Consider the following 13,396-nt stretch of genomic DNA (forward strand, 5'->3'; position numbering starts at 1 on the left):
GTAGTGGTCAAATATTTTACTTCGTAAATTGTGTTCACTTTTTCATTCGACAATTTAATCTTGAATTGACGAGTCGCTACGTTTTGTCAAAACGTGTAAGAATGAGATTAGTCATACATAGATAAAAACGATTAGTATTGTCCAACCACCTACTATTTTTTTTTGTTTCCTTCATATTTAGTTGTCAATTTGTCAGAACACATGGCGGCATGATTTCTTCGAACATCTTTTTTATCCATGCGGCCATGCAAACCTCTCCTAAGTTGTAAGATGACCAGCTGAAGCAGTGGGGAAATCGTGTGCTTAGGAAATTGTATTCACATTTTCATGTGACTAAAATGATCAACGAATCTACTTTACATTTGAAAAATGGGAGACCAACAAGCCCAACACATTCCCACAGTTCATTTTCCCTTTCGCCACTGACATATCGAATTTACGTGATTAAAAAGTGGTCAAAGCCTGATTGGATCATCGGAAATTGGACACGACCTTACATTTATACTCGATAAGATCAAATTCCGATGTAAACTATGATTTGACCAAGGAATCAAGCAGGTCAACTTACAGGAGAAAATGGGAGGTCCGACTGTGTCCTCCCAGCCAACAGGTTACATCGGCATAACCATCAGGCTACAGATACTTGTCGAGAGTGACACTGATTTGTAAAATGATCTTGAGGCTGATTTCCCTATCTCAGTTTTATCCCTTGAATGGAAATGATCCCAATTTGACCCATAAAAATAAAAAATTAATGCATGACAAAAGGATCTCTTAATTGGTTAAACTTTCATACATGCTGTATATAAGACAACCTCGAGAAGTAGCTCTTAACCTCAATTTTTTTTACCAAAAAAACGAAAGTCAGTACTTCTCATATACTCAAAAGACGAGCCATAACCATATACTATTCCCATAAGTAACTAAAATATGGAATTATTCTTCTATTAGTTCATGTTTTCCTTTTTGGTTTCAATTCAAATTTTCTATTTTTGATATTTGAAGCAATCAATTCAAATTTCTTGACTGTAATAGACGAAGCTCCTCGACTCATCATCTCTTGGAGAGAGCAGCATGGAGAGATGATTATTAAAAATTCCATCGCCCGCCCTGTTTAGTAAGCGCATGTTTATTAATGAATGATTATCGTGTAACATACCTCATTTTGCTGTAACCAGCAAAACACATGCACCCCCAAAAAAACAAATGGAATGTCCCAACTTAATTATAAACTTATACGCCCAAGAAGTACATTCTATGTCGTTCCATGAGGATAACCACATTCTTAATCATTAAACTATGTACTTAGTACTTTCATATTTAGAAATACAGAGAGACTAGAGGGAGGGGGTTCATTGATTGGAAGATTATTTTCACGATAATATCAAAACAAATCGCGTGTTATTATGAATTTTGTTAACAAGTGTTCTTAGGGATACTCGTTAAATAATTTGTCATTTTCAAACACTATTGATCTCGTGTCGTGCATAATCATGCATTGAGAATGAAATTATTTTTTTAGTTTGGTATGATTTAAAAGTATCTAAACGTACTCGTAAAGAGACCCTGTAGCACAACGGAAGGGTATCCCGACCTCTAAATTAAGAAAGACAAATAATATTTTCAGGGATAATGAAATAGCTAATCTTTGTTTGTCCAAGATGGAAAAGAGAGCAAGGGTAAAATCGTCCAAGGAGACCCAAGAAGAGAAGATAAAAAATTAATTAAAGAAGCACCTAATTCGTTGACCCTTAGAATTCCAATGGCGGCCCCTACGGCGTTGCTCTTGGAGAAATTGCTTGAAATAATACGAAAGGGCCTCTCTGTCTCTCTCTCCCCTTCCTTCCTCTCTCTCTCTCTCTCTCTCTCTCTCTCTCTCGCGTGGTAATAAAAAGCGGAGACACTAGCAAGTCGCCAAAGCTCTCAGTCATATAAGAGAACAAAAATCGCTCACCAGAAAGACACACAACAAAGAGAAAGGAAGAAGAAGAAGAAGAAGAAGAAGAAGAAGAAGAAGAAGAAGAAGAAGAAGAAGAAGAAGAAAAGAGAGCCCCCACCCCTTCTCTCTCTTTCTGTGTGTGAACATGGAGGACGAGGCGTTTGCGTGGCTGAAGCTGGCGGTGATATGCGCGGCCGTGGCGGCCGCTGCACTGAGGATCGCGGCGGTGCTGTGGTGGCGGCCGAGGAGGATCGAGGACCACTTCTCGCGGCAAGGCATAAGGGGCCCGCCGTATCGGTTCTTCATCGGGAACGTGAAGGAGCTGGTGGGGATGATGATGAAGGCGTCGTCACAGCCCATGGCGCCTCCCTTCTCGCACAACATCCTCCCCAGGGTCCTCTCCTTCTACCACCACTGGAAGAAGATTTACGGTACACTTCGCAAGCTCCTTCCCATCTTTTCCATCTGAAGTCCTTCGTCCTTGATGCCTCTGATGTTTGCATTTTTCACGGGTGGTTGAGCGTCTTCGTTTTGAACGGGCACGGCTTCTGGGTTTCGGAAGAGGTGGTGGGGGGTTGATGATTAAAGCGACTGCGAATGTACTTCAGCGTGATGATGTTCCCTTTGGCCCCTTTGAGTTTTTTTTTTCACTTTCAGTGGCTTACTGTTTTGTTCCTTTGAGTTCTCTCTAGGGTACTTCTTTTTAACGGCTTTTCAGTCTCTTGCTCTTTTTTCTCCTCTTTTTTTTTTTTTTTTTATCTTTTAGGCTTGTGGGTCTTTTTGAGTTTTTGGTGTTCTTGATGTTGAAGTTGAGGTTTTGGACTGTTTTGGGGTTCTTCTTCTATTAATGCTTCTTTGCGCCTCCTGGGTTCCACCTTTCTCTCTCTTTGGTGCCCATCAAATTGCAATATTTTTCTCTTTCCTTCAAATAAAAAAAAATGTGGAGAGATTGTAGCTCCAACAGCAGTTCTCGTTTTCCCCTATTCCCTGCCGATTTTCAGGCGCTACGAATCCGCAAATTCAATTTCCTCTTTTTTCTATGCCCTTTTTTCCCTTCTGTGTTGCGTACAATGAATTGTCATCTTTCTTCTGAGGACGCTGAAGCTACGTTTTCTCGCTGGCGTTTTCTTGTCCACTTTCTTTTGTTTATCATGGAAGTTCGAATGGTGACAATGAACTTCCTTCTGTTTGTTAGCGACACTGTTCTCAGTTGTCTTTCCCCTCTCTCTCTCTCTCTCTCTCTCTTCTCTCTCTTTAACTCGGCCGGTGGTAGGGTCTACACTATCCATGCCCTCTCTGAATTTAATGGTTGTCGTGTAATCCTGCTCGTTCCTCTTTAAGCAAAACTCTCCCCACTTACTCCTTGAGGCCTTGTGGCAGTTCCCTCTTGGTGCAAGAAGCCCCTTTGCCCTTTGGCAGCTGTTTCCATCTGTTCTACATTTTCCCCCCACTTAACATGGAAATTCAATGCCGCGTTACCACCGCCTATCTCGTCGTCGTTGCACTAATCCGTCTCTAGCTTTTTTTATGACATCACCAAGCGATTTCGCAGGGTCAACGTTTCTGGTGTGGTTCGGACCCACGGTCCGGCTCACGGTGTCGGACCCCGAGCTGATCAGGGAGATCTTCACCTCCAAGCAGTCGGAATTCTACGAGAAGAGCGAGTCGCACCCCCTCGTGAAGCAGCTCGAGGGCGACGGCCTCCTCAGCCTCCGGGGCGAGAAATGGGCTCACCACCGCAAGATCATCGTCCCCACATTCTACATGGAGAATCTCAAAGTAAAAGCTCTCCCCCACCCAAGAATCCCACGAGAGAATTCCAATCACATCAAGAAACACACTCAATTGGTCAATGCCGGATCGACTGACTCGCTGTCTTTCTCTTGTCGATTTCTTTTTGGTGCGCAGCTGCTGGTGCCGGTGGTGGCGAGTAGCGTGACGAGCATGCTGGAGAAATGGGAGGTATTGATGTCCAAATCGGGAGAGGTCGAGATTGAGGTCTCCGAGTGGCTCCAGAACCTGACCGAGGACATCATCACCAGGACAGCATTCGGCATCAGCTACGAAGATGGCAAGGCCATCTTCAGGCTCCAAGCTCGGCAGATGGTCCTCGCGGCGGACGTCTTCCAGAAAGTCTTCATCCCTGGCTATAGGTAACTCGTCAATCAAGCAAACCCGCCATCGCCTACTCGTCAAATCTTTCGGAACTGGCGTGCTGGGTTCAAAATACCCGAAATTCATTCGATGCATTAACTCACTTCCTTACTCGCCCGACAGGTTCTTGCCAACGAAGAGGAACATAGTCTCTTGGAAGCTGGACCGCGAAATCAAGAAGTCGCTCGTCAAGCTCATCGACCGCCGGAAAGAGGAGTCGGGCGGCAGCAGCGACGATGGCGGCGGGGATGGCGGCGGCGATGGCGGCAACGACGCGGCGACCCTCGGGGGCGGAGCCGAAGCCGGCCCAACGACCTGCTGGGGCTGATGATCCAGGCGTCCAAGTTGTCGGACGCGGTCTCGGTGAACGACATCGTGGAGGAGTGCAAGGGGTTCTTCTTCGCCGGCAAGCACTCCACGTCGAACATGCTGACGTGGACGACAGTCCTCCTGGCGATGCACCCACAGTGGCAGGTCCGGGCACGTGACGAGGTCCTCAGGGTGTGCGGATCACGTGACGTCCCCACCAAGGACGACCTTGTCAAGCTCAAGACGGTACGCTCGTCCCCGTTTTGTTTTTTTTTGTTTTACTCTCTCTTTTTGTCATCTGCCGAAAAGACCCCTTGCATTAGTTCATCTTAATATTCATGTCCCGCTTGTGCAGCTGACCATGGTGGTGAACGAATCCCTGCGGCTGTACCCGCCGGTCGTGGCGATGATCCGGCGGGCTCGGGCGGACGCGGAGCTCAACGGGTACCAGATCCCCCGCGGCACGGAGATCCTGATCCCGATCCTGGCCCTCCACCACGACCAGGCCATATGGGGCAGCGACGCGAACGAGTTCAACCCAGGCCGGTTCGCGGACGGCGTGGCCCGGGCAGCAAAGCACCCGGGGGCGTTCATACCCTTCGGCCTGGGCCCCCGGAACTGCATCGGACAGAACCTGGCCCTCCTGCAGGCCAAGCTGGCCCTGGCCATCATAATCCAGCGGTTCTCGTTCGTCCTCGCACCGAGCTACCGGCACGCGCCAACGGTTCTGATGCTGCTGTACCCGCAGCATGGGGCGCCCATCATATTTAAACGGTTGGCGGATCCCCCGGCCCCACGAGATCAACGGTTGTGAAACGAAGCTGCTCTTTAGTATATGTGTTGGTAGTGTGGGGGAATTTTTTTTTTTTTTTTTTTCATTTTTTGGTGTTATGTGTTGGTAGTGTGGGGGAATTGCTGGTGGGTGGAGTGGAGTGACCAATTTGTCCATGATTAATTAGTAATCCATAGTGCCATAGGGAGGAACAAAATGAGGGTGAACAAAATTGAAGGAAAAGGAAATGGGAGAGGCGTTTTGAAATTCTGACCCAATAGTCATGTTTTTCTTTTTTAAATTTTATTTTCTTCACGAAAAGGAAAAAAAGAGGGGGGGGGGGTGCCTAATGGCATGTGGGATTTTTAATTATTATTTTTAGGTTTTAGGTAGGAATTTGCTAACGAATAGGAGTAGTTCATCTCATATGTGTATGTAATGTATATTTTGCACTAGTACCTAGCATTTTTGTAACATTATGCATTTATGAACATGAAGTAAGATGTTTTACTCAAGCCCCCCTCTCTCTCTCTCTCTCTCGCTTGCACCACATGTCTGGCAAGACATGATGCCACATACAACGTTTTTTTTAATGCAAAATTAGTTGGAAAAATGGTTATAGCTTTTAATGTACTTAAAAATAATCCATAGAGCAGAACATTCATGTGGCGGCAGTAATGGAAATTTAGTGGCTCGACGCGGAATTCACTTTAAAATGCAATGATTTTATCAGGCACTATTAGGAAGAAGTGCATTCCTTTTCAAGATCTAGCCCTTGGAAAGGTGGAGGAGATTTGTCTTTTGATTGTATACTTTGCACCGTCTACCTGTGAAAATAAAAAAACCTTTAGCTTACTTTCCTTACTTAAAAAGAAAAAAAAAGAAAAAACTCTCTTTCCTATACATAGTTAACATCAATATTAATTTACTCAGCACTGCTTTTCAATGTGGGGACAATGGAGTTGAGGAATGCGAAAATCCAGGTACATTTTAATCCTTCGAAGTATCATCAACATGAACTTTAAGGCGCTCTGTCGGGGAGATTGGCCATAGAGTACATGCAAACATCTTCTACTATGTTCAGTACCTCTCAACCAATTATGTCCCACAATTAGTATGGATGAATAGTTTGGATGGGTGAAGTGCAGAATGATAGGAGAAAGAAGGTCCACGCACGCATATGGAAAAAAAAAACGTACAAATTAGAATATCATTTATTTACTTCAGCGCACTGAATTATCATAAAGGTGTACTCTCTCGTCCACGGAGCTCATTTACTTCGAAGATAATTGATACATATAATCAGTAAAAGAAATGATATCCGCATATTAAGTCTTGTTATTGATTGATTCGTATAGTTAGTGGTATGAAGTCTTTTTGGCGTGCATTGGATTTCTATATTCACGTTGTCTCTATCATTCAATTTTGTGAGCCGGTCTTGCCGAGTTTCTAGAACTTGTTCCTAATTTACATGAAAAAAATAATGAAGTCTTGTTAATTAGTGCCCTTTCGGCACCGACCACTTTTAATGGTACTTGGAAGATATACCTACGTCAAATGGAAAATATCTACATTTCATAAAACAAACTTGACAAAGCTTAACGAGTACCCAATTACTCTTGGACATTTTCCTGGCAGTGAATAGGTCTAACATATAGTTAAAGATAATGTTTCTGATTGAAAAGTATAAATATCATGTACATGGACATTGCACATGACTTCTCACCAAAACCCATAGTGAAGATATGAGAGTAACATGTAAAAGCTGCACCGAAATTTATTGAGATTGAACATCGTGCAATGTTTCGATTTAATTGGTACATGATAATTGTGACGGTACTCACAAAAGTTTCTACTAAATCCCATGTCAAGAGAGAGGCAATGATCTTCATAAATGAATTTCCAGTGAAACAACGTACGTCTCTGCAAGTATTGTTGGACCTTTCTATTCCATTCGGGCATGGACCATGTCAGGAAACGAGGTACTTATCTAGGGTTTCTTCTTTATCTATCTTTTAAGATATCAAAATGTAGGTCAACTCTTCAATCAGGGTAAGATGCCCCACTGCAAACTAATGAAGTATATACACTACCACCTTTTTCCAACCAAGCCAATCAAGAGCTGAGAGAGTCTTCGTCTCTTGCTTAGTGTGATCAAGTCTATAGTATCCACGAGTGCATGTGTGCGACACTTCGCATGTATATGTGTGAATCATATATACGCACGGGATATATCTATATACCTCGATGAACATCTTGAGTAATATGTAGGAGTTACTTAGCTTTAAATTTGGCTGAAGAGAATGTGCATGTCAAGAGCTATCGATATTCTCTCGGTAAAGACTTTCAAGGGTCATCTCAACTCTCATGCTCACTCTTACATACATAATATAGACCATATACATGTCAATATGAACATATATATTTTGAATTTTCCATTCTACAACTAAAGAGTTTGCCATGTAGTTACTCCAGAGGAACTTGTAGTTACAAACCGGCAGGCCACTTTAGCACGACCGCGACAGATTCGGGTAGCGACAACTCAAGGACGTGTTACGTTTCCTTGGAAACTGAAAAGTGAATTGTTAGGAATGGTCCATCCGATGCCATGTTCCTATCTTAAGATGATTTGGACCAGTTTCTGGTCCCTCCATTCACCTCCATTAAGAACGGACTGTGTCAGTTAACTAACTATGAAGACATGGCCTGTGAGATTCAATGTAGCAGACATGTTGATATTTATTAAATAAAGAAAAGGAAGGAAAAGAAAAGAAATAAAACAAACACTCGAGAGAGATTTAGATTTGGCTGTATGTGGTGTGGAAATCGTATATAAATTCCCTTTTCTGATCATAGATTTGAAGCATCATCTCTCCCCATCGATGCCAGCTTCCCATTCATCATTTAGCACACATACAGCTATTTCTTCATGTTATGTTAACCTATTTAACTTAGAAATAAATATAATTCACACCGCCAAAATGTTATATTATATATGAGACTATGGTGAATATAATCACAACAGAGAAACGTGTTGAAAAGAATGGTTGCTGTTATAGGATTCATTATAAACATCGTTGTTTCTTGAGATATTATTTACCTTAATTTGATTGAACAAACAATGGGATTGATTGCTCTTCTAAACATTGTGTAAACTAGTTAAATTTATTTTCAATCCGAATGTTCCATTCTTCTTGCCTTTCTGCAATGGAAAAAAAAAAGAAGCTTTTATTTCTTCTTTGCCTTTTACAATGAAAAAAGAAAGCACTAAAGAGCTTCCTTTCTACAAGAATTGGGACCTCTAAATCAAATGGGATAACTGTACAAGGTCCAATTACCTCTAAATCCGCTGTCGTCGGAAATTTGGGCAGCTCTTTCACAACCTAGTTCGTCCTAGACTGGCACGCAGCGAGCGGCGCAACGACGGTGATAGAGGTCCAGTGTTCCCGGCAAAGCAGAGATGGACCGAAGGTGGTAGCGGGTGGGGAGAGTGTAGGCTTAATGTATTTTTCTCTAGAAGAGAGGGTGATTCCGTCGTTTTAGGGTAATTGCGCAGTTACCCCCTAAGTTTAGAGGATCTAAGTTCCTTCTCTAATTATACAGTGATTTTATTTTACACTGAATTTTAAAATCACACAAACTAGCTACTTGGATGTATACCTTTCTGCATTTTTTTGAAAGTTGTTTGTGAAAGCAGAATAAACTGAGATCAAATACGTTTGAGTCTAAGTTCAAATGTGACATGCATATGATAGCTAATCAAACTTTTATACATGCAACAATAGATTATGGTAAAATCATAGACAAACCACATACAAAAACACTAACATTTCCCAAGGCACGAAATGTTCTTTTGGAAGGAAAAGAAGGTGACTGCAATCCACCATGCAAGGCATCTTTTATTTAAACGAACATGTCTCCCATCTTTTTATGGGATTTGGGGGCTTCGGTATGTGTAGTATTTAGTGAGCAGTGTCATTGAGAGGAGTAACCAACCTCTCCTTTATAGCACTAGCTTTTTGGGATCTTCTCATGCTCTTATTATTACTACTGTGGATCGTTTTGCTTATTTAAATAATTCGTTTGCCTTGATGGTCCCCAGGAGGAAGCATGTGGCTGGGGTAATTCCCCCTCCCTTTTGATCCTTGTGGGTTTAACTGTGTTCTCTTGCTTTTGTTAAAGGAATCCAAGCATGCCCACGAAGCCCATGTGATGGAAGATCTCATCTATAATTACAGTATGAGCACATTTGCTGATTTCTTGATTATCTTTCTTCACTTTTGGAGTCCCATGGCATTGTTTTGGTTAGGGTTTTGAGGTGGGTTTTTCTTCTTCTTTTTCCTTTTCCTTTCCTTCTTTATGCATGATCTCTTCGGAGAGAGGGGGACAAATCCTGGTGCACTGATGGAGATGATTGTTCTGGGTGTGTTCATTCCTTTTTATTTCTTGATGAACGTGCTAAGGTGAACCCATGAACCAAAAGAGAAAGCTCATAATTATTATGCTAATCTTGGAGTTCTGGCATTCCTGGTTATTAATAATTGAATCAAGGGTTTCTCACATAATTAAGGGCATCAGAAGGAGCATGATTTACCTCTCAGGACCACCTCAAATTCCATATAACAAAGCAGTATTTTTTAAAAGCCCTTACCGTGATTAAACTATGATATAATGCACTTCTCCATAATAAACAAGATCCATGTCCTCATCTTATAGTCTATAGTTTAGTAATATATTTGCTGTGCAAACAGAGGATTTTCTTCGTTTGTGCTTTGTCTTGAGCAAAGCCTCCTCATTAACATCCATGCAATGTCCCCCCAAGGTCAGTAAACGACAAAAATCAACATTCCAATGTATTCGAGATTTAAAAAGAGAGAAGGCACCTTTAAGTAAGATAATAACGAGGAAGGAAGATGAGGCTTATTGTGTAAAGCAAAATATGCATACCTAATTCCTTTTATTCATGCTTCTCTCTATCTGCAAAGAGAAAGGGATATAAAAACATGTGAGTATCAAGAGAGATTCTAAAAAGTAGCCTTTAAAATCCCACTCAAGAACCAAGCAACTGTCTTGGGGAATTTAAAGATTTTGCCAATCATGCAAGGTTGAGCTACAGACTAGCAATGTTAGTTGCAGAAATGAGATATGAAGGTTCTACCCACTATTAGGGAAAATTATCAGAAATTTTAACAAAAAACAATCAGTTCTATTTTGCTTCATTTTAAAAAAAATATTATGTGAATTTCACATAATCTTTCACAACTCGATTAGAAGCCTTACTTAGTAATTAGTACCCGGTACTTGACACAAAGGTGAGGTCGGGTTGGGAAACTCGCTAAGCCCGACTAGGGCCAATAGATCTTGGTGGTGGCCAGCTCACAAAATTTGGCTTAATTAAAGCATGAAGCCATATGGTTGGAAGGAGAGTCGCTTATATAGTATAAATGCAGTCATATTTAATCATAAAATGTCCCCAATAGCAGCACAAACGCCAAAGAGATTGAGCTGGCTAATTGTCTGTCCTTGATTAATGCTACCTTGTCGGGGTGTCATAGAACAATGTCCAAGGACTCACCTTTTCTCTATTTTTTATTTTATTTTAAAAAACCATTTTTTTTAAATTTATGTATGATTGGCCATTTCATGCTCAAATGAGTGAGCCATCTTCATTGTTTGCATTGGCCAAATGGCTCTTCTCTCTTGTCTCTGTACACATCTCAGTGTTGTTCAGTCCCTCTGATCCTTTATCTGCCCATGTCATTTCTTTCAATGAGATCTTAGATTGATCATTCAACTTTTACGATGACAAACTATCAATTTTGACAGATGTGTTCTTCATTGCTTCATCATCCTCTCAGTGCATCACAGATACTTGGAGTGAACCCTGCATTTTTTCCCTTTATTTTCTCCAAATGACAAGACAGCAGAATCAACCCCCTGCATAAATTACATTAGTGTCCCCGGTATTTCTAAGGAAAGAGAGTGTACTTATCTGCCTGTCCAGCTATTGACATATAAAATTTGTGTGCTAATCTAGAAACACATTCAAGCCAAAGTAGTAATTAGCGCATCTATGTTGACAATGTAGAATTTAGATGGGGAAGATTGATTGCTCCGCCATCATGTGTACAGTGACCAAATAGGAAGAAAAGGTGGGCAAACATTCTCTCATCGAAGAAAGGCTCTCTTGATCAATATAAGCAAAAGATATCAATGTTGCACCAAGCTTTTCATCCCAGATTACATTACATGCTAAAAAATGCAGGAACTTTTTGTCCACATGAAGACAACACTAGCAATCTAGCATTTGCCCCCTCAATCTCCTTTCCATTAGGAATTGAAATTCTGGAGAAAAGTGGACCTAAATTGAAGATCATAAAGACTAGGAGCGATAAGAACAACCCAACTCTCTCTCTCTCTCTCCTATGAAAGAGGCAAGATCACATGGCAGCATCAATCATGAAAAGATGCTAATGAGACGGGGCTGGGGGGATTTGGTGGAGCCACATAAATGCACCAAATTCATTCGTAGGCTTCCCATCCATCAGTCTCACTTTGGGTGATAAAAGAGAGAGACACCATTCCAAATCATCAACCCCCATTTATTTATTTTATTATATATAACAAAAACAAACAAACAAAGGGAAAATCTCAGATGAATTCACAGTTTAAGTTGTCTCAATACATTAAATATTTATGCTGTACAGTATACACTGTAACTAGGAATGACACCAAGGTGGGGTTTGTTGGTCATTCCAGAGACAACGGCACCTGTGCAGTCTTCTCCTCTTTATGGTCTCACAAAAAGTTCTTGGAAAATTGCCTTTTGAAAAAGGATGGCAGAAAAACAAACCCAGATTGATCTTTAACAAAATAGTTATATATATATGCGACAAGATGAAAATACAAAGAACAACACTTGAACAGTATTTTGATAATAAGAGAGTATATGTCTTCATGTGCTCCTATATCCCACTGGTCTTTTTATTTTTATTCTGAACCCAAACTTAGGTAAGCGCATGTCAGTACAGCAAGGTGACAACCATACTCAGAACATATTAAATTGGCTCTTTGACATCGCAAGGTTGAAGAACAGCTCAATCGTTACTGTTTCTGTTTGCGTATGGTTGTGATTACCAGATAAACAGGATGCTTTTCGCAAGAAGTTGCGCCGAAAAACAGTTGAAATAGACGACTTGTTAGTTTATTTGGTCCAACTCGCATTAACAGTAATGAGTCAAAATTCTACAGTCTTAACGGTAGCTCTCTGATTACAACAGATGAGCAGTTGAAATTGAACTCCATCTAGAGCAACCAAGTCATCATCATATATGGAATCAACTAAGGAGGCGTCTTGACCAAAATAAACGACAATTGGTTGGTAATTTGCTGCTTTTTGTTGCCAGATATTTCCCCAGAAAAAAAAGAAAAAAAAAGAAGCTAGCAAAGTCGTACTTTTTTCTCGTGGTTAGTCGAACTGATAAGGGTATTCCACATTCGATCTTAAGAGAATTTGAGCAAGAACATTAGATCCTTCTTTGGCACACTACTGTATTAAACTTCCAGAAGTTGCTGCTCATGCCCCTTCATTTTCAGGGACTTAGGTCCCCGGATGTTATGGATCCTCCCCCTGTAGTCATTGGGCCTAGACTCTAAAGGCCCAGTTAAAAAAATATCAGTTAAGTTCTCTTACCTTCTCTTTTGTTTTTTTTGGGCCAGTCTTTTTCCTTCTCTTTAATGGCCGACTTTGGATGTTTTCCTCAATCAAGAACTTATGTCAATCTTTCTTTGGTCTTTGACTACAGTGCTGTCTATTTGGTGGCTTCCGATGAGGACTTGAATGTGCATCTCAGGAAGTACAGATCTGATATTGAATTTTGCTTCATCATGGAATAGTCTGTTATAGCCAAGTCACGTAAAAGCAATTTCTCATGAATTTCTGTATGTGGTCTACCTTCGAAAGATCGAGATAATTGATGGATTTACTAAGTATGATTTGCAAAAACCAATTTATGACGAGCTCCATTGCTGTTGAAAGATCTAAACTGGCAGATCACATACCGAATGAGTTTATTTTGTATGACAAGCTCCAAAGGAATATGTGGTTGTCCAATGAAAGCCTCACTCTTTAAACTGAAGAAGAGATACATTTAGTAGAAATGCATTTGATTACACTATTAGTGAGATGCTGAACATGACATGCGTTTAGATGACTGATTGGC

General features: G+C 41.1%; 1 protein-coding gene across 1 annotated transcript; it reads left to right on the top strand.

The window, feature by feature from the left end:
• Positions 1-1,861: 1,861 nt before the first annotated feature.
• Positions 1,862-5,508, top strand: LOC104436644 (cytochrome P450 734A1). The gene is made up of 6 exons (XM_039308561.1): positions 1,862-2,370; positions 3,492-3,718; positions 3,848-4,092; positions 4,217-4,299; positions 4,356-4,648; positions 4,758-5,508. The coding sequence occupies exons 1-6, from the start codon at positions 2,085-2,087 to the stop codon at positions 5,214-5,216; spliced, it is 1,593 nt and encodes a 530-aa protein (XP_039164495.1). The 5' UTR covers positions 1,862-2,084; the 3' UTR covers positions 5,217-5,508.
• The last annotated feature ends 7,888 nt before the right edge of the window (positions 5,509-13,396 follow it).

This window comes from Eucalyptus grandis, chromosome 3, assembly GCF_016545825.1.
Source record: "Eucalyptus grandis isolate ANBG69807.140 chromosome 3, ASM1654582v1, whole genome shotgun sequence".
Taxonomy (NCBI): Eukaryota; Viridiplantae; Streptophyta; class Magnoliopsida; order Myrtales; family Myrtaceae; genus Eucalyptus; species Eucalyptus grandis.